The sequence below is a fragment of the Thalassophryne amazonica genome, chromosome 19 (genome assembly GCF_902500255.1).
Source record: "Thalassophryne amazonica chromosome 19, fThaAma1.1, whole genome shotgun sequence".
Lineage (NCBI taxonomy): Eukaryota > Metazoa > Chordata > Actinopteri > Batrachoidiformes > Batrachoididae > Thalassophryne > Thalassophryne amazonica.
Genome location: NC_047121.1, coordinates 28,270,024 through 28,296,665, shown reverse-complemented (window position 1 = coordinate 28,296,665; position 26,642 = coordinate 28,270,024). Strand labels below are relative to the sequence as shown.

At 40.5% G+C, this 26,642-nt stretch overlaps 1 protein-coding gene across 2 annotated transcripts in view; it reads right to left on the bottom strand.

The window, feature by feature from the left end:
• The window catches only part of snx6 (sorting nexin 6), a 34,940-nt gene extending 12,688 nt beyond the window's left edge, over positions 1–22,252 (bottom strand). Inside the window, exons 1-9 of one of the 2 annotated variants that reach the window (XM_034195324.1) lie at positions 22,162–22,252; positions 21,944–21,991; positions 16,126–16,230; positions 15,921–16,031; positions 15,477–15,598; positions 13,827–13,950; positions 3,702–3,797; positions 3,507–3,612; positions 1,568–1,643 (exon numbers count right to left, since the gene is read on the bottom strand). In XM_034195324.1, coding sequence (XP_034051215.1) covers positions 1,568–1,643; positions 3,507–3,612; positions 3,702–3,797; positions 13,827–13,950; positions 15,477–15,598; positions 15,921–16,031; positions 16,126–16,230; positions 21,944–21,991; positions 22,162–22,167 — 794 coding nt within the window. In that variant the 5' untranslated portion in view covers positions 22,168–22,252. Of the gene's footprint in view, positions 1–1,567; positions 1,644–3,506; positions 3,613–3,701; positions 3,798–13,826; positions 13,951–15,476; positions 15,599–15,920; positions 16,032–16,125; positions 16,231–21,943; positions 21,995–22,161 lie in introns of both variants that reach the window. The other variant, XM_034195323.1, reaches the window with a different exon arrangement.
• Between the last annotated feature and the right edge of the window lie 4,390 nt (positions 22,253–26,642).

Sequence of the window (26,642 nt, the reverse complement as noted above, 5' to 3'; positions counted from 1 at the left end):
ACTTTACGGCTTTGACACTTAAACAAAACTGATCTGACATTGCTCTCTGCTGAAAGTGAAGTGAAATGAAGCAATGCTTCATTGTTGTTGTCCTTTTCCTTTCAGCTGTTATCATTTTGGTTGGGGCCGCCAAACTGGATACAGCCAGATCTGCATTGGTTTTTAGCACAAGTTTTAAGCTGGATGCCCCTCCTGACGGAACTCCAGTGTAACCAGGAGAAACACACACAGCCCCTGGTGTTCCAAAAAGGTCTCCCATCCAAGTACTAACTGGCCCCACACTGCTTAGCTGAAGAGATCTAACAGGATCAGGTTCACGCAGAGCTGTGAAGCAAATGCTTCATTAAGAGTCTGAATCTACTTTGCAAATGAAGCAAAGCTGCGTAACAATCGGGATCGGCCCACAGAGGTATATTACAGAAATATAATAGAGTTATATTTATAATATAGCTCTGGCTCTGCCATAGAGTTACGGGCCATTCCATCCGTCTATTTCAAAAAAGCATGGAATGGCTGTTATGTGCTTGGCTCTGTAAATGAAGCAATGCCTAATACTCTGCTAATACACGCTTCAGATACCAAGCTGCAAATCAGTTTCTGCTATAACAGACAAACGTGACGAAGAACAATTAGAAATTGGCGAAAATCTCCCATGTGTCAGCTTATTATGTTACATGTAACAGGTCCGTCACTGTCAATACATGTAGGTGCACATCCATTAATTACTTTCAAGCTTTTAACACACGCTTTGTTTATTTGATTTTTACAAAAAGGATTTAAATTTCTAGATGTCTTCCAAAACAAGGGCGTCTTACTTGGACAGCAGTTTCCGTCAGGATGTGATGATTAATCTGTCTGAAAGGATGCCACACGTCAGTCTAAGACTATTTACTCTGTGTGCTGCTTCACATGATGCCCAACCCAACATGAGTATCATTTCGAAATATTTCTCCCAACCCAAGCCATCTGGCCCAGACTGGGTATCCACGCTCTAATCCGCAAGGACATGCAGTCATTTTGATAACTTCTCTGTTCTCCTCGGTCAAAACGTGTTAAAGATTCTGGACAGATGCTGTGTATGTGAGAGAAATTAGTTCTTTACTGCCGGATACAGTCCTGGGTGCCAGACAATCAACAACGAATGTAAAAATGCTTTAAGCCATCAACTTCACCTTAAACTGATCTAAATCATCATAATTCAAATGCTTTCTGCTGTTGAGTTGTAACCAAAATCACACAATGCAGCGGGCAAGTCAAGATGTGCAAATCGCTCTATGGCAGCCGAGTTTCTTCCTCCACTTTAATTCTTGCAGGTAGTTTTTCCTCACCACTGTTGCCAATGTGGTTGCTCAAGGGATGGATAAGGTTAGACAGAAGCCTTGAGAAGTGCCTCAGGGCGACGACCTTGTGATGTGGCGCTATGTAAATAAATACATTTGAACTAAATTATTTTAATTCAGATTGTAATGGTGGTACGTGGAAAACCAAATATTTTCTCAGGTAGTACTTATTGTAAAAAGATTGAGAACCATGGCTCTAAAGGTTAAACTTTTGCAGCTGTTCCTACTTGCAGAGGTCTGTGGAGTCCTGTGTCCCTAACGTGTAAAGAGATGAGGCGATTCTGTTGATGTCGTCTGCAGCACCTGAACAGACAAACAGCTTCATCAGTTTCTGCAGCACACAGAGATGTAAAGTGTCAATTATTTACAAACACTGAACCATGATGCTAAAAAGCATGTGAACCCATGAGCATTTATACATTTTTATGACAACAAGTCAGGCTTTTTCTATTATTAAATAAAGCATCATTACAGTCAGATTGATACCTTCATAATGGAGCTGAAAGGAAATGGTCAAGATGGGCTGGTAGTGTGGACATTCTGTTTTAATTCAATGGGTTTAAGAAAAATGACAAAGTTTAAAAAAAATAAAAAAAACCTTGGGTCATTGTCCAAATACTTGTGGGACAGCGCACAAAAAAAAAAAAAAAAAAAATCATTATTATGCACCCTTCCATGTTACACTAAATCACTCGCATAAACAAGTTTCTTTTTTGTTTTGGACAGTCAGTAGATGGATACAGTACTTGAACTTGTCATGTGAATAAATATTTCTAGGGGTTTTTCTAGGCTCTGGAAAAGCCTCTGTCTACCCTCTAACATGCAGTGTATGAATAGATAAATGAATTAATTATCAACAAGTCCACCCTCTCAAACTTGTTAACTCCATAACTAAAAGAATAAATACTAGAGCCATGAGGTGCATCATGTCAGCATCATCATCATGATGCGTGCATGTGCAACAGTCACATTACAGGATGTGCAACATTAAGTATGAAAATCAAACAGGTCACCCAACAACTTAAAAGGATAATAATCTATCCCACAGTTCACATCTTCCATGACTAATCAATGAGAAGTCTAGCTGACATAATATACCTTAATTTACTCCAATTTAAGAGTTCTTGGATAGTTTTTTTTTTTACTTCTGCTAGTGGCATGCAAAAGCTGCATGCCAAGTTACCTGCAAACTTCCAGTGCTTGTGTGCACCTATCGATATTAAAACTGTAGAAAGAGAGGTTCCTGGAAAATCTGACCATGTGTTCCAGCCATCACATAAAACCAACTGCAAAACTTAGGTTTTTTTTTTTTTTTAACAATTTCATTGTGTTGTCTCTTAGCAAAATGCTACAAGTTGATGAAAGTCCCCACTGGTCCGCAGCATTAAGATTTTGAACTTATAGTGTGAAAAGTCAGAACAGAAAAACTTTTTTCTTCCTCCCCCTGTTGTGTTTGTGAAATGAGCTCTTCTCTGTGAAATGGCAAATCTCATCTTGAGAATGTGTGCAGCAATGTATTTTACTTTAAGATCTCAGGTTATATTAATATTGTGTGAACACAATCGCCTGTGTAAAAGGAGTTTTCTGCTGTTTATGTTTTGGCATGGAAACACTTAAAGAGGCGCATTTGATGAATGCACTGGTTTTGACTCACCTACGTTGTTGCGCACAAGACAGTACAGCACTCTGAATGAAGATTAAAATAAAATAATCTCAACATGTTGGTTTCTGTATGTATGATGCTTTTTCTTTTTTACACCAGCCTCCTCACAATCACTCTTCATTTTCTCTCCAACCTCACTGTGCCAGCTGCAGACACATGCACACTGAGGCACACAGATGGTACCACTGCAGCACACCAAGGAAAAGTCACCGCATTCTCAAGTCACGGGAGTCGCCACTCATTATTTGAACATGTTCAGTATGCTCTCAGACGGATATTCACCCAGCCACAAATCGCCGACATCCATTTTTCTGTGAACGTCAAGCGAATGTGGTGCACACACCTGCCACATCTTTTCATTAACCTGTGGCAGGGTGGTTGTAACCCTCAGTGTGACTGGACCTTGACAGAAGTCTGTTATAGTTCTGTTACATCCAGTTCTTGGCCACAAATGCAGAAGTTCAAATGTTTATGTTCTAGCAGTCGTGTACAGCGTTACTCACTTTTGTGGGAACGAATCATTCTGTCAGATTTAGATGAAGCGTCTTTCACTCTGTTGTGGTATTCTAATAAAAACGTCTTCTCATGCTCGAAGAAATCATCCACATCCTGAAAAACAAAAATCAATAAGCCCTGAGAAAAAGTGCGAGACAGAAGCACAGAATTAAAAACAAAAAGTTCATAGAAGGAGATCTCACTTTGACTCCGGCCACCAGAACTCCATCAGCTGACTTCACCACGTTCTTAAAGAAATCCTCCAGCTTCTCCTTCTTGTTCTTCCCTCGTACACTCAGCTACCAAACAGCAGAGTTCAAAGGTCACATCACAGATTGTTCTTCCATAAGAAAAGCACGACATTTTTGCATCAGGGCGGACGTTGAGAGAGTTGTGAGCAGCAGAGGTCTACATGCACATATCTCTCAATTTCCAGTTGCACCCTTTTTTTTGGGGGGGGGGGGGGGGCTGCTTGATGTCAATCTAACCCCTCATTTTTAACTGATGCGCAAGTCAGTCCCCCGTGGTTTTTCATGATTCAACAATTATGGAAATTCAATAATGCACCACTTTTTTCCCTACAACACTGCATATTTTCTTATTTGCCACATCAAATTTCTCTCTCACATACACACACACACGTCTATTATTCACAGTTACTGCTGCGTGTTGATAATATCAGCAACAAGTTTCATCTGGCTTTGAACAAGTTTTCACCCTGGCTTTGAACTGTTTGACCTGATGCCCTCAGGGAAGCGCTACAGGTGTATTAAGACCAGAACAAACAGACTCAAAAACAGTTTCTTTCCCAAAGCGGTAACCATCCTGAATTCCTGCATGTACCGACGATAACGTGCAACATTCCATCCCATAATGTGCAATATTTATAATTTTTAACAATGTATATAATAACATACTTATTCTGCAATGTACATACCATCCAGGACCGTGCACCTTACCTTCTAATGTTTACATTGTGTGTATATATATATACATATACACACACACACACACATATATAATTTTTTTTGATACTTATTATTTGATATTAGAGCTGAAACAACTAATCGAATTAATCGATTAAAATCGATTATTAAAATAGTTGTCAACTAATTTAGTCATCGATTAGTTGCTAAATAACTTTGTTTTACCGCAAATGTTTCGTTTCTTCCATATAATCAACCGAGCTTTGCTTTGAATCTTGAACCAATGAAAGAGTGATTCAAGCCGCTGCTTCATTGGTTTCATTTGTTTTATTTCACTTTATCTTGATTTTTCTCCACTAAAACCCTAAAGAGCACATATATGTGAGGAATATTTACTTTTTATGTTAAACTGATGCATTTTATGCTAACGCCGATGCTAACGCATTAGCATGTTTATGGCGTTTCCAATGTTAAAGTTAGCATTAAGCTGCTGGCATTTCAGCATGTTTGTGCATTTGTTTTCTGTGTAATAATTAATGGCTCAGCATTTGTTGTCATAAAAGTCAAATTATTACAAATTATAATATTTTTAAATTTATTTTTATTTATATATTAATAATAATAGCAAGAATAATAATAGTAATAACTAATAATGCTACAATACAATTTTAGAGAAAGAGACATGAGTCACATGTGTCATTGTGAAATTACCACATAGTTTACAAGTTATACAGAGAATGTTGCACATATAATGAGTCAGGCTACAGTCCTGATTTAGGTTTTATGGTTAACTGGTTATGCTAATTGCTCATTTCAAATCAAATCAATTTTATTTAGATAGCGCCAAATCACAACAACAGTTGCCCCAAGGCGCTTTATATTGCAAGGCAAAAGCCATACAATAATTACAGAAAAAGCCCAACGGTCAAAACGACCCCCTGTGAGCAAGCACTTGGCGACAGTGGGAAGGAAAAACTCCCTTTCAACAGGAAGAAACCTCCAGCAGAACCAGGCTCAGGGAGGGGCAGTCTTCTGCTGGGACTGGTTGGGGCTGAGGGGAGAGAATCAGGAAAAAAGACATGCTGTGGAAGACAACAGAGATCAATCACTAATGATTAAATGCAGAGTGGTGCATACAGAGCAAAAAGAGAAAAACACTCAGTGCATCATGGGAACCCCCCAGCAGTGTAAGTCTATAGCAGCATAACTAAGGGATGGTTCAGGGTCACCTGATCCAGCCCTAACTATACTCAACAAAAATATAAACGCAACACTTTTGGTTTTGCTCCCATTTTGTATGAGATGAACTCAAAGATCTAAAACTTTTTACACATACACAATATCACCATTTCCCTCATATTGTTCACAAACCAGTCGAAATCTGTGATAGTGAGCACTTCTCCTTTGCTGAGATAATCCATCCCACCTCACAGGTGTGCCATATCAAGATGCTGATTAGACACCATGATTAGTGCACAGGTGTGCCTTAGACTGCCCACAATAAAAGGCCACTCTGAAAGGTGCAGTTTTGTTTTATTGGGGGGATTCCAGTCAGTATCTGGTGTGACCACCATTTGCCTCATGCAGTGCAACACATCTCCTTCGCATCATCCGTGAAGAGAACACCTCTCCAACGTGCCAAATGCCAGCAAATGTGAGCATTTGCCCACTCATGTTGGTTACGACGATGAACTGGAGTCAGGTCAAGACCCCGATGAGGACAACGAGCATGCAGATGAGCTTCCCTGAGACGGTTTCTGACAGTTTGTGCAGAAATTCTTTGGTTATGCAAACCGATTGTTTCAGCAGCTGTCCGAGTGGCTGGTCTCAGACGATCTTGGAGGTGAACATGCTGGATGTGGAGGTCCTGGGCTTGTGTGGTTACACGTGGTCTGCGGTTGTGAGGCTGGTTGGATGTACTGCCAAATTCTCTGAAACGCCTTTGGAGATGGCTTATGGTAGAGAAATGAACATTCAATACATGAGCAACAGCTCTGGTTGACATTCCTGCTGTCAGCATGCCAATTGCACGCTCCCTCAAATCTTGCGACATCTGTGGCATTGTGCTGTGTGATAAAACTGCACCTTTCAGAGTGGCCTTTTATTGTGGGCAGTCTAAGGCACACCTGTGCACTAATCATGGTGTCTAATCAGCATCTTGATATGGCACACCTGTGAGGTGGGATGGATTATCTCAGCAAAGGAGAAGTGCTCACTATCACAGATTTAGACTGGTTTGTGAACAATATTTGAGAGAAATGGTGATATTGTGTATGTGGAAAAAGTTTTAGATCTTTGAGTTCATCTCATACAAAATGGGAGCAAAACCAAAAGTGTTGCGTTTATATTTTTGTTGAGTGTATAAGCTTTAGCAAAAAGGAAAGTTTTAAGCCTAATCTTAAAAGTAGAGAGGGTGTCTGTCTCCCTGATCTGAACTGGAAGCTGGTTCCACAGGAGAGGAGCCTGAAAGCTGAAGGCTCTGCCTCCCATTCTACTCTTAAAAACCCTAGGAACTACAAGTAAGCCTGCAGTCTGAGAGCGAAGCACTCTATTGGGGTGATATGGTACTAAGAGGTCCCTAAGATAAGATGGGACCTGATTATTCAAAACCTTATAAGTAAGAAGAAGAATTTTGAATTATATTCTAGAATTAACAGGAAGCCAATGAAGAGAGGCCAATATGGGTGAAATACAACCCCTGGCAAAAATTATGGAATCACCGGCCTCGGAGGATGTTCATTCTGTTGTTTAATTTTGTAGAAAAAAAGCAGATCACAGACATGTCACAAAACTAAAGTCATTTCAAATGGCAACTTTCTGGCTTTAAGAAGCACTAAGAAATCAAGAAAAAAAGATTGTGGCAGTCAGTAACGGTTACTTTTTTTTAGACCAAGCAGAGGAAAAAAATATGGACTCACTCAATTCTGAGAAATAAATTATGGAATCACCCTGTAAATTTCCATCCCCAAAACTAACACCTGCATCAAATCACATCTGCTCATTGACATTGACCCTATGTCATGAAATTGACCCTATATGTGTTTTTGCAAGGAATGTTTTCACAGTTTTTGCTCTATGGCAAGATGCATTATCTTCTTGAAAAATGATTTCATCATCCTCAAACATCAGAAAAGTGTCCAAAATATCAACGTAAACTTGTGCATTTATTGATGATGTAATGACAGCCATCTCCCCAGTGCCTTTACCTGACATGCAGCCCCATATCATCAATGACTGTGGAAATTTACATGTTCTCTTCAGGCAGTCATCTTTATAAATCTCATTGGAACGGCACCAAACAAAAGTTCCAGCATCATCACCTTGCCCAATGCAGATTCGAGATTCATCACTGAATATGACTTTCAGCCAGTCATCCACAGTCCACGATTGCTTCTTTAGCCCATTGTAACCTTGTTTGTTTCTGTTTAGGTGTTAATGATGGCTTTCGTTTAGCTTTTCTATATGTAAATCCCATTTCCTTTAGGCGGTTTCTTACAGTTCGGTCACAGATGTTGACTCCAGTTTCCTCCCATTCGTTAATCATTTGTTTTGTTGTGCATTTTCGATTTTTGAGACATATTGTTTTAAGTTTTCTGTCTTGACGCTTTGATGTCTTCCTTGGTCTACCAGTATGTTTGCCTTTAACAACCTTCCCATGTTGTTTGTATTTGGTCCAGAGTTTAGACACAGCTGACTGTGAACAACCAACATCTTTTGCAACATTGCGTGATGATTTACCCTCTTAAGAGTTTGATAATCCTCTCCTTTGTTTCAATTGACATCTCTCGTGTTGGAGCCATGACTCATGTCAGTCCACTTGGTGCAACAGCTCTCCAAGGTGTGATCACTCCTTTTTAGATGCAGACTAACAAGCAGATGTGATTTGATGCAGGTGTTAGTTTTGGGGATGAAAATTTACAGGGTGATTCCATAATTTATTCCTCAGAATTGAGTGAGTCCATATTTTTTTCCTCTGCTTGGTCTAAAAATGTAACCGGTACTGACTGCCACAATCTTTTTTTCTTGATTTCTTATAGTGTTTCTTAAAGCCAGAAAGTTGCCATTTGAAATTACTTTAGTTTTGTGTCATGTCTGTGATCTGCTTTTTTTCTACAAAATTAAACAACTGAATGAACATCCTCCGAGGGCGGTGATTCCATAATTTTTGCCAGGGGTTGTATGCTCTCTCCTTCTAGTCCCCGTCAGTACTCTAGCTGCAGCATTTTGAATTAACTGAAGGCTTTTCAGGGAACTTTTAGGACAACCTGATAATGAATTACAATAGTCCAGCCTAGAGGAAATACGAGGTCTGTCCAAAAAGTATCAGACCTTTTTATTTTTTTTAAAAACCATATGGATTTGAATCATGTGTGCTTGCATGAGCCAACCTTGAACCTTCATGCGCATGTGTGATTTTTTTCATGCCCGTCGGTTGCATCATTCGCCTGTGAGCAGGCTTTGTATGAGCACTGGTCCTCCCCTCTCGTTGGATTTTCATTGCGAGGTGGAACGATTTGGAGCTTTGCTGCATCAAATTTTTCCAGAAACTGTGAGAGACAGCCAGGTGGAAACCATTCGGAAGATTCAGACGGCTTTCGGTGACGATCCTATGGGCATCACACAGATTAAGGAGTGTTACAACCGGTTTAAAGACGGCACACAATGGCGGAGGGCGCGCCGTGCTCCGAGCGGCCATCGACAGGCTGAAACGACAAGATCATTTCCAAAGTGAATGCTGTGTTGATCCGGGACGTCGTCTGACTACCAGAGAAATTGCAGAAGAGGTGGACATCAGCACTTTTTCGGCACATTCCACTGTTACAGGAGATTTTGTAATGAAAGATGTGCGGAAGTTGGAAGTCTCACAGGACATGTTGTGACATGTCCAGCTCTTACACAATTCCTCGGATACTCACTCGACTGAAAAGCCACTGAAAGCCGTTTGAATCTTCCGAATGGTTTCCACCTGGCTGTCTCTCACAGTTTCTGGAAAAATTTGATTCAGCGCTGCTCCAATCGTTCAGACATTTTCCTTGAAATGAAAATCCAACGAGGGGGGAGGATCAGTGCTCACTCAAAGCCTACTCACAGGCGAATGACGCAACTGACAGGCGTGAAAAAACTCACGCATGCACACGAAGGTTCAAGGTTGGCTCATGCAAGCACACGTGATTCAAATCCATAAGGTTTTTGAAAAAAATAAAAAGGTCTGATACTTTTTGGACAGACCTCGTAAATGCATGAATTAGTTTTTCAGCATCACTCTGAGACAAGACCTTTCTAATTTTAGAGATATTGCACAAATGTAAAAAAGCAGTCCTACATATTTGCTTAATATGTGCATTGAAGGACATAGCCTGATCAAAAATGACTCCAAGATTTCTCACAGTATTACTGGAGGTCAGGGTAATGCCATCCAGAGTAAGGATCTGGTAAGACACCATGTTTCTAAGATTTGTGGGGCCAAGTACAATAACTTCAGTTTTATCTGAATTTAAAAGCAGGAAATCAGAAGTCATCCATGTCTTTATGTCTGTAAGACATTCCTGCAGTTTAACTAATTGGTGTGTGTCCCCTGGCTTCATGGATAGATAAAGCTGGGTATCATCTGCGTAACAATGAACATTTAAGCAATGCTTTCTAATAATACCGCCTAAGGGAAGCATGTATAAAGTGAATAAAATTGGTCCTAGCACAGAACCTTGTGGAACTCCATAATTAACCTTAGTCTGTGAAGAAGACTCCCCATTTACATGAACAAATTGTAATCTATTAGATAAATATGATTCAAACCACCGCAGCGCAGTGCCTTTAATACCTATGACATGCTCTAATCTCTGTAATAAAATTTTATGGTCAACAGTATCAAAAGCAGCACTGAGGTCTAACAGGACAAGCACAGAGATAGTCCACTGTCTGAGGCCATAAGAAGATCATTTGTAACCTTCACTAATGCTGTTTCTGTACTATGATGAATTCTGAAACCTGACTGAAACTCTTAAAATAGACCATTCCTCTGCAGATGATCAGTTAGCTGTTTTACAACTACCCTTTCAAGAATTTTTGAGAGAGCATTTGCAGCAACAAAAATACCTATTTTTTTTCACCATATATTTTATAACATTTATATGTTTCAATGTTGTTTTATGGCAACTCAGCACTTTGATAAAGCATTGCCATTTGAATTAATTATTTTTGTTCTTTATTATAAACTGTTTTATTCTTTATTATTTTATATTTCAACAGCCAAGGGACATTTGACGATTTGTTGATTTTCAAGTATTTTAAGTTTTCAAATAATGTTCTGTTGTTAAATAAAGTGATGGAAGGAGAGAAAAAATGTTTCCCTGGCACATTTTAAAAAACAATTCCCCGCTAATCTGATTAATCGTGCCGAAACCCCATCAGATTCCGATGATCCAAATAATCGTTTCTTGCAGCCCTATTTGATATTGTTGCTTTTCTTCTTACTTGCCTGCACTGATTTTGGAGTTGACTTTTAATCCCGTTGTACATTGTATAATGACAATAAAAGGCATTCTATTCTATTCATCTATAGTCACCCACAAGTGCAAAGGACCGAGCAAAACAGTATCTTGTGCTTCACCAGAGTGGAAGCAAATTATTTTGCACTCATGGAATGAAGTCCTGTAGATTAACATTTACAAGGAATTAAACATCAACGTGTAATGGAGCATTTGAAGAAGAGGAAGAATCTGCAGAACGTAACAAAGTAAGAAACTGTTTCTGTAAATTATAATAGTTTGGTTCCAGCTGTGCAACAAACCACTGCACGGACAGAGTGGAGTTGGGAACAGGCAACCACAGCACAGCGTTATCGTTGGGAATAAAAAAAAAAAAAAAAAGTTGGCCAACTGGAGGGGTGCGTGTCATAAAACGGTGTTAAATGAGATTAAACTGTCCGGTATGAGTGTCATTTGGTGTCAATAACTTTACTAAAAGCTTCATGCTAAATTCAGGTTGTAAACTTTTGAGACCTGAAATCTACTTGTTCGCTTGAACTCTGAAAACAATATTTATGCATCCAGTAACATATTCAAGCTTTGATGTTGCATTTACAAGAACATATAAATCAGCTGTTAGAACTGGTTGTTGTGGATGAGCAGCACGAAAAAAAATGTCACGTGTTTGAAACCTGGATTCTTGTGACTATCAATTATTGAAGAAGTCTTGGGGAAAAAAAAAAAAACACTGACAACCGCACTCATATATAAACAATGCAATCTTATCACAAACAAAAGTAAAATAATTTGTTGAAAGTAACTGAATGGCCCACTAATAACATACTATGACTGGATATAAATACAGATTGTGAGGTGGAGTAGAGCAGAAAAAGAAGGAAATGTATATATTCTTTCCAACACTATAAATACTATACATTAGATACCAAAAGTAACAATTTGAAATGTACAAATTTGCCAAGGTTTCTCTGTTCTGATTTTTGTTCGTTTTTTTTTTTTGCGTGTGTGTGTGCTCTGTTCTGTGTTATATAAGTGAACATTATACGTTGTAAAGCTTTAAACGAAGTTGAATAATAAACACTTGTTCCAAAAAAAAAAAAAAAAAAAAAAAAAAAAAGTAACTGAATGGCATTTGTAATCCATTGTTTTGCAGATGTGAATCTAGTGCCGTCTAGTGGCCCGTGACTTATGTGAGAGGTTGGTTTCAGCAGAGTTCCGGTTGAGGGCACAATGTAAACACACTTCGTGAACTATGGACAACACGACAATATTGGGGCACGTCACAAGACCATCACAGGTGCTACACCTCCTCTAGATAACCCTCTCAACTTGAGAGAACGTGTCATCATCATAATCGCTCGTGAATTCACTGAATCGACGCATATCCACCTCCTTGCTAGCCATTGTTTACATGGCTCTGCTTGCGCCGCGGTGCATTCTGGGAAGCACGGGGAGACACCAGGAGTGTTATGAGAAATGTTAAAACAGCGAATATACTGTTTCAGTCATGTCATGAGTGTGGCTCTTATGACGTCAAGTTGGATGGGAACACTCAATTTCCACCCAAGATTCCAAACCAAAAACTAAATAAATAAATAAATCCAACCCAAACATGTTCAAATAGCTTCCATTAGCGGACATCCGGATGTTTGTATTTCAGTTTTCCACAATTCTTCAGTAAGGTTTGCAAATACAAACCACTGAATGGGTTTCAGTTTCACTCAGTCAATAGATAAAATAAAGTGCACTGATGTCAGACTTATTTGTGTCCTTTCTGAGTGGATTAAAGGTGTGATTGAATCTTCGATGTTTTAGGTTAGGTAATAATTAAATGTTTCAAACAGTCTAGAAACGTGTAAAACCCATTCCATTCATAGACATCCATAATTAAAGTCACAACATGAATGCACATTTCCAGTAACGGGATTAGGATATTTTAAATGAGGTGTTGGGGTGGGGGGATGAAGACATTTAAATAACATGTAAAACAATTATAGCCCTAGATTCTTGGTAATAACAATATTAGTGTTATTCCTAAGCAATTAGTCACTTTTTTTTTTTTAAGAAATGTCATTAGTCCTGAAGGCAGTACTGTTAAGGAGCAGAGCTTATCCACAATCCAGTCTTTAAAAATTTGCACCAGGACCTGTTAATACCAACTTTCAGTACCATTTCCCACTGGGACATGTTGTATCAAACAGATTTGTTTTTTTATATTTTCCTAAAAACAAACAAGAAATAAAACAAAAAACAAAACCAAGATCTCTGCTGCTTCTTGTCCCATCTGTGATAAGAAGGCCCAGCACTCGCTGCCACATAGCAGCATGGAATACAGGAAGCTCTTTAAAATCCTTATGTGTCTCTCAGTTCAATCTCCCTTGACTTTCTGGAATGCTTCCGAAGTGACTCGTGGTGCAACAATCAAAAATTGCAGTTTAGCCAATGACAGAAGCCTCAGACGTCTTCAGACTTGACAGTGTCTTGGTGGTACTAATGTGGCACCACTAATGTGGCAAATGATTATTGTATCCATTCACTGAGTTGTCTGAAGAAAACTGGCAGTAAATGTGATGATTTGAATGAACAATATTAATTTGAATTAGTCTGTCCAATTAATTATGGACTCTGGATATGGAGGGACTCAAATGGCTCTAATTTTTCTGGGTGCCACTGGAATGCAAAGTGCATTTAAATATTAGTGTATTATTTTGTTAAACCCCTTGAATTAAACTGAAAGTCTACACTACAAGCCCATTTTCATAGTTTAATTTCAACTCCATTGGGATAGAGTACAGAGGCAAAAATCTCAAAATTGTCCAAACACTTATGAGCCTGACAGCACACATACAAAGTGTCATATTTAATTCACATAAAGTGTCTGATTCAACAGAGGGTTCAAGGTATGTATGAAATGACTCACATCCTGGTTGTACTCCAAGAAGACGTGAAAGTTGAGATCTTTTCTGAGGACAGGATGAGCCGCCACGCGACATAGGAAAACCTCATGCATGGCTACGGTCTTCTTAAAGATGGCCAGATATTCTCTGAAAAAACACACACACACACACACACACACACACACACACACACACACACACACACAGGGTCAGTGAATAGTAGAGTTTGTCAACCTGTAACCTTGAGCATTTGTGGTCAATGATGGAATTTTCACTCTGCTCCACTGACTGCAAATCAACAATGAACTGCCTTTTAGATAACGACACTAATTTGTAATTAGAAATCAAATTGCCCGACTGTTTCCCTCCAGAGGAATTTCTTCGACCTGGGGATCATTTGGCTGTTTCTTATCTCAACTCACAAAGAAAATAAACTTTTTTCACAGGACTGAAGCATGCTCCATTCCCTCCCGCCTCCCCCTCCTACCCCCCATCAAAGTTCCCCCACTCCGGTGTCTGCCCACGTCATTTCTTTCCCCTTCTGCGGGGCGGTGTAGTTTTAGCTGCAGCTGGCCTCCGTTCCTTCCCCCAAGCTGACGGCGGTGCATCTCAGGGTTGCTGCGTGGCCTTCACCCACTTGCCTCAATTCGGATAATGGACTTCTCCAAACTTAGTGCACATAAACAATGTCAAATGTGTATGTGCTGTCTTTAATTCTGATGTGTGCAATTATTATTATTTCATCACGCAATTTGATGGCTTACTATCATCATACACATAAAAATGAGAGGAAACAGCACAGGAGTAAAACAACAAAACAACCAAAGATATCTAAAGTATACACCAGTAACATAACAGTGGTTCTCAAGCAACAGCAGCCTCCAGTGGTCATCTGGAAACTGATTAGTAACACAGCTTCACAAGCAACTTGATAGGCCCATCTGTTTGTTATTTTGCATGTTAAATGATGCCAACATGGCCCAAAACCAGAGGTTCATTGGCCCTCATGTATATCAGAACCCAAAATTTCAGAGCTGAATATGTTGCATTTATGTGGAAACTTTCCATTAACCCTATGCTTGCCCTGTTACTGACAGGAAACATTTTCTCTTGCACCTTCATTTTGAAGTCAATCTGTATGTAGCATTTGAGACAATAACAGAAGAAGGCATATTATCGAGAGACAGAGAGAGAAATAGAGATAAATAGAGATACAGAGACAGACATCGATTGCGATAAATAGAGATCAACAGAGATAAACAGAGACAAACAGAGAGACAGATAGGGATAAAGATAGAGATAAACAGAGAGACAGGGATAGAGATAAACAGAGACAGACAGATAAATAAATAGATAGAGACAGAGATAGATAGAGACAGAGAAAGATAGAGAGATAACTCCAGTAGTATAGACCAGCACATGGTGATTTTGAAAACACTGATGTAGCAACATCAATGTGCAAGATGATATAAAGTATCCTTAAATCTCAGCTTGAACAGGTGGAAACTTTACCCAATGTTAAACCTTGCAAAATATATTTAAAAACAGATTTTTACATTCTACAATATGGGTACAACTTCACTTTTATGCTGCCATTACATTTAATGCTTGTAAAGAAAAATCATGCAGGTGTAGACGAGGTAGGTGTGGGTGTGTGTATGGGTTGGACTTACGCCTCCAGCTCCTGCTTCATCTTGGTAAACTCCTCCTTTGTCATGGATCCCTCTCCTTCTCCCAGTTTCTGCAACTTCTCTCTGGATGCATCAAAGTCTGGTCTGGGTGGGGCAGGCGGGATCTGCACAACAGCAAGATGAATCACAAACAAACATACAACTCTCTTTTTCCTGAACATTCTTGTTACATCAAAGCAGTTTAGCCAGAATCCAACTTGTGTCTTGGTCCAAACACAATAGTTGATATTTACTGAGCAGCAGCCAAGTAATGCTCACGCTTAAAATGCTCAAATCTATGACTGCATAAACTTCACAACTCACCACTATGTCAAGTAAAGAACAAATCCATTATAAGAAGTGTGGACCGTACACATGATGACATGTCAAACATGGTGTAATGCCCAGCCACAACATATAAAGAGTACGCTAAGCTTTGTGCCTTACTATGTATCCTGCATAGTCTTCATTCTCCACAAATGAGTCGTGCAGCCAGATGAACTCTTCATGCTGTCGGACCACTGAGAAATCATTCTGTTTGAAGTTGGGGAGCGTGCTCTGTGGGACCAGGAAGTAGATCACAGATAATGACTGAAATGCCAAGAGGCTGCATCGCTGTCACGCTTGTATTCATACTTATGTTCCACTTCACCTTGGTATGGACGGTAAATTTGACCTTGTCCCTCTCGCTGAGGGCATCGGAGATGTCAACCTGCAGTGTGGCATCAGTCTGCAGATCCACATTCACCGCTCGTGGCTGTCAACAGAAGACAAACATCCCATGATGCACCATACCATGAGACAAATTTATAGGGAATATTCCATGCCACGGTTCTGAGTGTGTGCCAGTGGTCTGATGTTCAAATGCTTTCAGTAGAATGAGTGAAGAGCAGAATCTGGGAGAGCTGTCAGCCACCTTACAAACTAATGGAAGCAGAAGAAGACTTTCAGAAATGTGTGTGCACACTTTTTCAAATTCATTTGAGAAGAGTATACAATTTAGAAAGCTGGACAGTTTCATTTCTGTTCAAACCAATCTGGACCGACACAAAGAACCCATTTCCAATTCCCTTCCAGAAAAATGTATAAGTGCATCTGAAAAAATTACAATAGTGAAAAAAAACAACTTCTGGGATATTGACCTGGTCAGTGAAGTAGCAGAGTAGTTTCAGCTACTTTGGCGTGATTGACAACAGGTGCACTAGAGGAGCAACAATGAGACACACCAAAAATAGGACTGTTTTACAGGTGGAGGCCACTGCCATTTTTCCCTCCTCTTCTCTGATTGATTTTTCACTAGTTTTACTTCTAACTAGGGTCAGTGTCACTACTGGTTGTACGGTGCGGTACCTGGACTCGACAGAGGCTGCACAGGTCGTCAAACTTCTCCAGGATGACACATCAATACGTGTCATTGCCAGAAGGTTTGCTGCGTCTCCCAGCACAGTCTCAAGAACATGGAGGAGACCCATAGAAGGTCCTTAACCCATCAGCAGGGGTGGTATCCGCTCCTTTGTTCAAGAAGGACCATGATGAGCACCACCAGAGCCCCACAAAATGACCACCAGCAGGCCACTGGTGTGCATGTCTCTGACCAAACAATCAAACAGACTTCATGTGGGGGGCCTGAACGCTCAGAGTCCTGGCATGGGCCCTGTGCTCACTGGCTAGCACCATGGAGTTTGACTGGCATTTGCAACAGAATACCAGAACTGGCAGGTCCACCACTGGTGCCCTGTGCTTTTCATAAACAAGAGCAGGTTCAACCTGAGCACATGTGACACACATGAAAGGATCTGGAGATACCACAGAGAACGTTATGCTGCCTGCAACATCATTCAGCATGGCGATTTTTGGTAGTGAGTCAGTGATTGTCTGGGGAGGCATATCCCTGGAAAGACGCAAAGACGTCTACAGGCTAGACAACGGCACCCTGACTGCTATTAGGTACCGGGATAAAATTCTTGGACCCATTGTCAGACCCTACACTGGTATAGTAAGTCCTGGGTTCCTCATGGTGCACAACAATGTCCAGCCTCATCTGGTAAGAGTATGCAGGCAGTTCCTGGAGGATGAAGGAATTGATACCACTGACTGGCCCCCACGTTCATCTGACCGAAATCCAATAGAACAATTCTGGGACACTGTTTCAGCCCGTCCGACACCGCCAGGTTGCACCTCAGACTGTCCAGGAGCTAAGTGATACCCTGGTCTGAGAGGAGAGGAGACCCCCCCAGGCCACCATGTGCCATCTCATTAGGAGCATGCCCCAACACTGTCAGGCATGCATACAAGCACGTGGAGGCCAAACAAACCACCGTTCACACACTCAATCAATCACACTCCAACCTGTCCACCATAGTCAAGACCAAAGAGCTGTCTAAGGACACCAGGGACAAAACTATAGACCTGCACAAGGCTGGGATGGACTACAGGACAACAGGCAAGCAGCTTGGTAGAAGACAACAACTGTTATGATTATTTATTAGAAAGTGGAAGAAACACAAGATGATTGTCAATCTCCCTCAGTCTGGGATTCCATGCAAGATCTCACTTTGTGGGGTAAGGATGATTCCCAACCATGAAGCATGGGGGTGGAAACATCATACTCTGCAGGTGCTCTTCTGCAAAGGGGACAGGAGGACTGCACCGTATTGAAGGGAGGATGGATGGTGTTAGATAAATTATACTGTAAAAACATGTTTATCATTTATTATCATCTATTACGTCTGCTCATTTCAAATTGTTCTTTCTGTATCTTAAAATCAGATATTCACAGCTACAGCCTGTTTACAGTTTGACATTTAGCAAGCTTCAGCAAAATCGCTCACTCTGTACCTAAGATTGGAATGATTCAGTTGTTTGCAAACGTATCTGCACATGACTAATAGCACATGTTGCAACCATGGACTCATGTAGCCACACTTATCTATTGTTTTCTTTACAAAATAAAAGGGCCCCGCGAGGAGGTCACAGTTAGAGAAACTGCACGAAGCTGCCAGCCTCTGCTGTATCTCTCATTTGCAAAGCTCACTAAAGACATCTCAACTCTCTGTCTGGTTCTTTCTTGTATGTCTAGCCGAGGTCAAACCTGACAGATGGGGTCATGTATTGCGAGATTCTGGCAAACAACCTCCTTCCCTCATTAAGAGCATTGAAGATGGGTCATGGCTGGGTCTTCCAGCATGACAATGACCCCAAACACACAGCCACGGCATCTAAGGAGGGGCTCCGTAAGAAGCATTTCAAGGTCCTGGAGTGGCCTGGCCAGTCTCCAGACCTGAACTCAATAGAAAATCTTTGGAAGGAGCTGAAACTCCAAACCTGAAAGATCTAGAGTAGATCTGTATGGAGGAGTGGACTAAAATCCCTGCTGCAGTGTGTGCAAACCTGGTAAAAAACTATAAGAAATGTTTGACCTCTGTAATTGCAAACAAAGGCAAAACATATAAGTACAGAAATTAAATTATGTGTAATAACAGGGAAAAATATTAAACATGCTTACTGCAATTTATTTTGTACAAAAGCCTTTGTTACAAAAGCCTCAAGTTGCCGCCTGTATGGAGAAACTAGTCTCATGCATTGCTCAGGTGTGATTTTGGTCCATTCTTCCACACAAACAGTCTTCAAATCTTGAAGGTTCCATGGACCTCTTCCATGAACTCTAATTTAGTTATTTCCATAGATTTTCTATTGGATTCAAGCCAGATGATTGGCTGGGCCATTCCAGCAACTTTATTTTCATTCTCTGAAAAAAGTTGGGAGTTTCCTTGGCTGTATGTTTGGGATCACTGTCTTGCTGAAATGTCCACCCTCATCTACCATCTAAAATCTACCATCATCTTGGTAGATTTTTTAATCAAGAATCTCTCTGTACATTTCCATTCATCCCTCCTTCACGTATACAAAGTTCATCGGTGCCAGATGTTGAAAAACAGCCCCACACCATGATGTTCCCACCTCCAAATTTCACTGTTGGTGACATGTTTTTGAGGTGATGTGCAGTGCCATTTGACCTCCAAACATGGTGTGTATTATGGCATCCAAAGAGTTCAATTTTGCTCTCATCTGACCAAACAATATTCTCCCAGTATTTCACAGGTTTGTCTAAATGTTGTCCAGCAAAATTTAAACAAGCTTCAACATGCTTTTTCTTCAGCAACTGACTTTTGCGTGGTGAGCGTGCATACAGGCCATGGTGGATGAGTGAATTACTTATTGTTTTCTTTGAAACAATTGTCCCTGCTAATCCCAAGTCTTTCTGATGCTTTCCTTGATTCTTGGACAACTCGTTTGATAATTCTTTTCAGTCCTCTGTCAGAAATCTTGTGAGGAGCACCTGGTTGTGGCCGGTTTATGGTGAAATGATGTTCTTTCCAGTTCCGGACTATCGCCCCAACAGTGCTCACTGGAATATTCAGAAGTTTAGAAATCCTCCTGTAATCAACACCTTGTGTGACGCCTTGGAAATGAGACACCTTTTTATAGGCAATCAGCTTGGACTGAACCAGCTAATATTAATTTGCACCGAAAAAGGGGCAGAATTGCTTTCCAATTACTGAACATATTTCAGCTGGTGTATTGGCATTCCACATATTTTGCACATCCCTTTCTTCAGATGTTTAATCATTTTTTCCTGTGTCATTTCACATTATTATACACAACTGATGGGCATCTATGGCTTAATTTCTTTACTGGGGTTGTTACCAATATCTGGTGAAAATTTCATGTCAACAGCAACTTCAGAAATATATTTACTGAGAAAAACGGTAACATGTTCAATACTTACTTTACCCACTATATACATGTATCCATGCTTTATTTGGATTGATTGCAATATTTTAAAAATTTTTTTTTTTTTCTTTCTTTTAGCTGTAAGCCATAATAATCAAAATAAACATTTTAAAAAGCTGGAAACATTTTTTTATACAAGTTGACAATATATAAAATTTTCACTTTCTGAAACATAATCAAAAATAAATAAATCAATAACTTTTTCATGATATTCTCATTTTTGAGAGATATAAGATGCAAACTGCACCAGTCTCCAGTTGAACAGGACTGCATCAGCTGTAGTTTTAAAAACACCTTAGGAGTTGGAGGGTTAAAAAACAGGCATATTAAGAAGACCCTGCAGCACTGAAGTGCAACATAACCTGCTGCCCCTCAGAGTCAATACCATTTCACCCTTTCCCTGTTTTAATGAACCTTGAATGCCTCAGGTGCAAATGACAATCATTTTAAGTGTAAACAAAATTCAGAGACTGTTGTGTTCAAGATATTGTGGGGACCCCTGTTTATTGTTTCTAACCTAAATGCAAAACTACATGAACCATTTTGTGGTTCCTGTAATGCCCTGCGGAATCACTTATTGACCAAAGTATTGCAGATTTTATGGAAGTACGAGAAAGACGATAAACAGAGTCTGATAAAGGAGGATGAACAGAACAAGTTAAAAATCAACCATAACTGAGCCCTGCTATATGTCTGTCCATCACAAAGTGCCAGTGACTTGCAAGCTGGCAGAGCATAAATAATCAGGAAATGCTAACAGCCAATGATACAAATATTTTAACTGAAGTGGTTCCAAAGATTAGGCTCCATAAAAATTAAGTTTTTGTCACCACTAGCATGAGTTTAGGTGAAAAATGAAACCATAAACTGCAGGGGAAAAATACAACCCCCCCCAAGAAAATATTTAGGCAGTGTTCAAATTGCGAGCTGATGGAAGCCCAATATATTCTTGTTGCTTGTTTTGCCAAATGTGGTGACCTGTACCTGTCATTCTCATGGCAATCAGAGATTACGTAGTAATCAGATATTAGATGTTCAAGTTATCAAATAACTAATTAAGAGATCCGACAGAGTGCACTGAATAATCTCAGAAAAGGTCAGAGCTGGCTCTTACGAACAAAATCTACACAAGCAGCCCAAAGATGAACATGAACATGTTTTTAGTCTGTTCAAGCTACACAAAAAAGATCCAGTACGTACCAGACCAACACAAAATAACAAAAAATAATCAAATCTGAGGTCACTTCATAAATGATTTGACATCTGCCGTTTGTGATGAAGTGTTCTCAAACCTACATGTTAGCAGTGTTTGTTTGTGACAGTCATGTGACCGCAGAAATTTGACAGCGGCTAGCTTAGCTTCCGCTACACCTCCGTGAGTCTGCTTAACTCAAGTAGCCGGTAACACCGCCAGCCTACAGCTTTACGATCTTAAATGTGGTCGCTGTTTAGAGATTTGGTTGGAAAGCTACTTTTCAAACAACTGTCAGTAGATTATTCCGTTCGTTAGCATGACGCTAAAGTTAGCCAGGCTAGGACTCCTGCGCTAAGGCTAGCTAGCTTCTTTCGTCAGCTGAGCAGAACAAAGACAGCGTGTCCACAACCGAACCTGTTAAGACCGACTAACAAACACACAAACTGACGGAGCGGCTGACAAAACAAAAACATGAACTTACTCCCCGGTCCTCCTCGGAGAGAAAGTCAGGTCCGTCGTCCAGCCCTTCCTGCTAAGAAGAGAAGAGAGGCGGAAAAGATTAGTGAACAAACGCAAACCAGCAAATAACGAGCAGCAACACGACAAAAACACAACGTGCGATGGGGTCACTTATTCAAGTTAAGAAAGCAGCGAAAGAAAAAAATAAAGCGCAAGAACACCGAAAAGACATAAACCCACCATCATAGCTGCGAACGGGTGGAGAGACTGGACGTAATATGATGTCACGACGTTCTGACAGACGTCACCAATCGGTTTCAGATCATTTATGACGCCACACCACATTACACCATATCGTGCTGTACTTTAATAAGCTATACTGCACAATGCTATGCTTAACTCTACTGAGCTATACTATACCATTATATACTATATTGTACTATACTGTACTACAACCCCAATTCCAATGAAGTTGGGACGCTGTGTAAAATAAATAAACGGAAGGTTATATTTTGCTGGATACGGCAAACACGCACCTAGCGATATTTGACCGAATCTCCTCGCTGATTGGCTACTTCAAATGACATCATCGTAGAGTTTATTTCAACATGGCGGCGCCCTCGACAAAGTTGAACTGGACCCGGCAAAATGGCGGGTTGCGCTGTTTTGTTGTTGTCTAAATTTATTCACACTCATGATAGTGGCTCGATATTGGTGATTTTCATTATTGAAAATTGGCATATTTTACCATTCACTATTTTCAGGGGTGGACTGATCAAAGGTTTTGCAGACATGACACTGACAGAGAAAAAAAACAGGATAAACACACGTGCCGACGTGGACTTCTGTATTTTCGTTTTTATTCTGTCTTGAATTTGAAGGTTTTGTTTATCGTCCCCGCCCTACACAAAAAATTACCAAGACTGCAAAAATGATTTCCACCGTGCCCGAAATTATTTCCACAGCATGGTGGACATAATTTTGGGCGCAGCGGTGGAAATAATTTCGGGCATGATGGAAATCATTTTTGCCACACAGTGGAAATAATTTCGGGCACGGCTATGCCATGTTTTTGAGCTGCTTTTTGTCTAGTTGGGTTCTTTACACATAGATCACACCACACTTTTAGTAGGTGTGATCTATGTGATTTTCAGTAGGTGATTTTCTGTTCTGATTCAAATGAATTTATGGCACCCAAAACAGCATTTAAAAATGAAAAATTAGCACCAACACTCAATGCCAAGGGCGCCACAACACGCGGAGGACACCGCCATGTTTAAATACCCTCTAGGATAATGTCATTTGAACTAGCCAATCAGCGAGGAGATCCGGTCAAATATCGCTGCGTGTTTGCCGTATCCGACAAAACATACACTTCCTAAATAAAAACAGAATACAATGATTTGCAAATCCTCTTCAACCTATATTCAGTTGAATACACCATAAAGACAAGATATTTAATATTCAAACTGATTCGAACTGACTTTATTGTTTTTGTGCAAATGTTTGCTCATTTAGAAATGGATGCCTGCAACACGTTTCAAAAAATCTGGGATAGTGGTATGTTTACCACTGTGTTACATCACCTTTCCTTCTAACAACACTAAATAAGCGTTTGGGAACTGAGGACACTAATTGTTGAAGCTTTGTAGGTGGAATCGTTTCCATTCTTCCTTGATGTACGACTCCAGTTGTTCAACAGTCCAGGGTCTCCGTTGTCATATTTTGGGTTTCATAATGCACCACACATTTTCAATGGGCAACAGGTCTGGACTGCAGGCTGGCCAGTCTAGTACCTGCACTCTTTTACTATGAAGCCACGCTGTTGTAACACATGCAGAATGTGACTTGGCATTGTCTTGCTCAAATAAGCAGGGACGTCCCTGAAAAAGACATTGCTTGGATGGCAGCATGTGTTGCTCCAAAACCTGGATGTACCTTTCAGCACTGATGGTGCCATCACAGATGTGTAACTTGCCCATGCCGTGGGCACTAACACACCCCCATACCATCACAGATGCTGGATTTTGAACTTAGCACTGGTAACAATCTGGATGGTCTTTTTCCTCTTTTGTCCGGAGGACACAACGTCCATGATTTCCAAAAACAATTTGAAATGTGGACTCATGAGACCACAACACACTTTTCCACTTTGTGTCTGTCCATTTCAAATGAGCTCAGGCCCAGAGAAGGCAGCAGTGTTTCTGGATGTTGTTGATGTATGGCTTTCGCTTTGCATGTTAGAGTTTTAACGTGCACTTGTAGATGTAGTGACGAACTGTGTTAACTGACAATAGTTTTCTGAAGTGTTCCTGAGCCCACACAGTAAGATCCTTTACACAATGATGTCGGTTTTTAATGCAGTGCCGCCTGAGGGATCGAAGGTCATGGGCATTCAATGTTCGTTTTTGGCCTTGCCACTTATGTGGAGAAAGTTCTCCAGATTCTCTGAATGTTCTGATTATATTATGGACGGTAGATGATGGAATCCCTAAATTCCTTGCAATTGAACATTAAGAAACATTGTTCTTAGACTGTTGGACTATTTTTTTCATGCAGTTGTTCACACAGTAGTGATTCTTGCCCCATCTTTGCTTGTGAATGGCTGAGCCTTTGGGGGATGCTGCTTTTATACCCAATCATGACACTCACCTGTTTCCAATTAACCTGTTCACCTGTGGAATGTTCCACACAGGTGTTCTCTGAGCATTCATCAACTTTCCCAGTCTTATGTTGCCCCTGTCCCAGCTTTTTTGAAATGTATTGCAGGCATCCATTTCAAAATGAGCAAATATTTGCACAAAAACAAAAAAAGTCTATCAGTTTGAACATTAAATATCTCGTCTTTGTGGTGTATTCAATTGAATATAGGTTGAAGAGGATTTGCAAGTCATTGTATTCTGTTTTTATTTACATTTCACACAATGTCCCAACTTCACTGGAATTGGGGTTGTATACTGTACTATTTGGACAGAGCTAGCATTCCATCTTGTAGATGTGTTCTATTGGTATTTGTATCCCTGAAAACCTCGTGTTCTTCTGAAGACCAATGTAAGGAGGTTGACAGGCCAACCGGTTTGTGAAGCTTTGGGACATACATCCAACACTATCAGGAGCACCACAGGGGCACTACAGGGGACAGTCCTGTCTCCCTTTCTGTTCACACTCTACACCTCAGACTTCAGGTTCTGGTCAGACTCCTGCCACCTGCAGAAGTTTTCAGATGACTCTGTCACTGTGGGCTGTACTGGCAGTGACCAGGAGGCTGAGTACATGAGTGTGGTGGAAAGTCTGTGGACTCAACCACTTGCAGCTTAACATATGTAAGACAAAGGAGCTGGTGGTGGACTTCAGAAGACAAAAGACCCGTCCAAACCCAGTTACCATTAATGGAACTGAGGTGGATATTGTGGACTACTACATGTACATGAACATGTATAAGAAAGGTCAGAGCCAACTGTACTTCCTCAGGAGGCTCAGATATTTCAATGTCTGCAGAAATATGTTGCAGATGTTTTATCACTCTGTGGTCTCCAGCATCACCTGGGGCAGCAGGCTGAAGGCAGCTGACATGAACAAACTCAAGAAACTCATCAGGAGGGCTGGCTCTGTCCTGGGGGTTGAGCTGGAGTCTGTGGGAGAGGTGTCATAGAGGAGGATGTTGAGAAAACTGTTCAGCATCTGGGACAAAACCTCCCACCCCCTGCATGCCACACTGATGTCCTGTCAGAGCACCTTCAGCCAAAGACTGAGGCCACCGAGGTGCACCACACCACACCGCACCAACCTGTGGCAATCAGACTGTATAACTCCTCCACCTTCAGCAGGATGAATGCGCAATGAACAGTTTTTCAGTTACTCAATACTGTCAACATCTTGTGTGCAAGTGTCTTCAATCATTTTGCAAAAACATATTATACTCACTGTTCTCACTGTAAAATAATAATAATAATAATAATAATAATAATAATAATAATAAAGCAATGTTTACTGCTTCAGCACTGTGGCAAAACAATTTCCATTGGGATTAATAAAGTTCTTCTTATTCTTATAATTTTGATAACTCAGGAGCCAGTTTGATGGTTCTGTTTTGAACTGTCTCTGTGGCTTCAGTGTCACTTATGAGTCTTGCAGCCCAGACTGAAGAAGCACATTCCAACTTAAATTGTGGTCAGAGGTTTACATACACCCATTATGGGGATGAATGTTATGGTAATTTGGGCTTTTATGAACTGTTCTTTTGCCAGGCTGGAATGACTGTAGAGCATACAGCGGGTAAAATACATATAGAGCATCACACGAATACCACCATATTGGATTTGGCGCAGTGCACGTTCTCTGGGATCATTTGGGGACAAACAAAGTATCGTCCGCCGACTCAAAAGTAGACGTTGTAATCCTCGGGTGTGATCTAGTAATTAAACCATAATATCAGGCTGGTTGGTCAGAAACAGTTGGACACAAATGCACGGCTCAAACAAACACCTCTGGTTGTAAAAAGGCTTTACTCAGGTGGATAGCAGAGGTTGGTACACGAGTAGGTAGTCCAGAAAATACAGCAGTACAAAAATCATCAGGCTGAGGTGTGGTCGATCAAACAGGCAGGAAGTCAAGAACACTATGAGGCAGGCAGGACTATGGAACACAAGGAACCAAGCTGGAAAGAGGCACAAGGCACATAAATCTGGCAAGGGACTAAAACACCCTGTGGCCTTAAATAA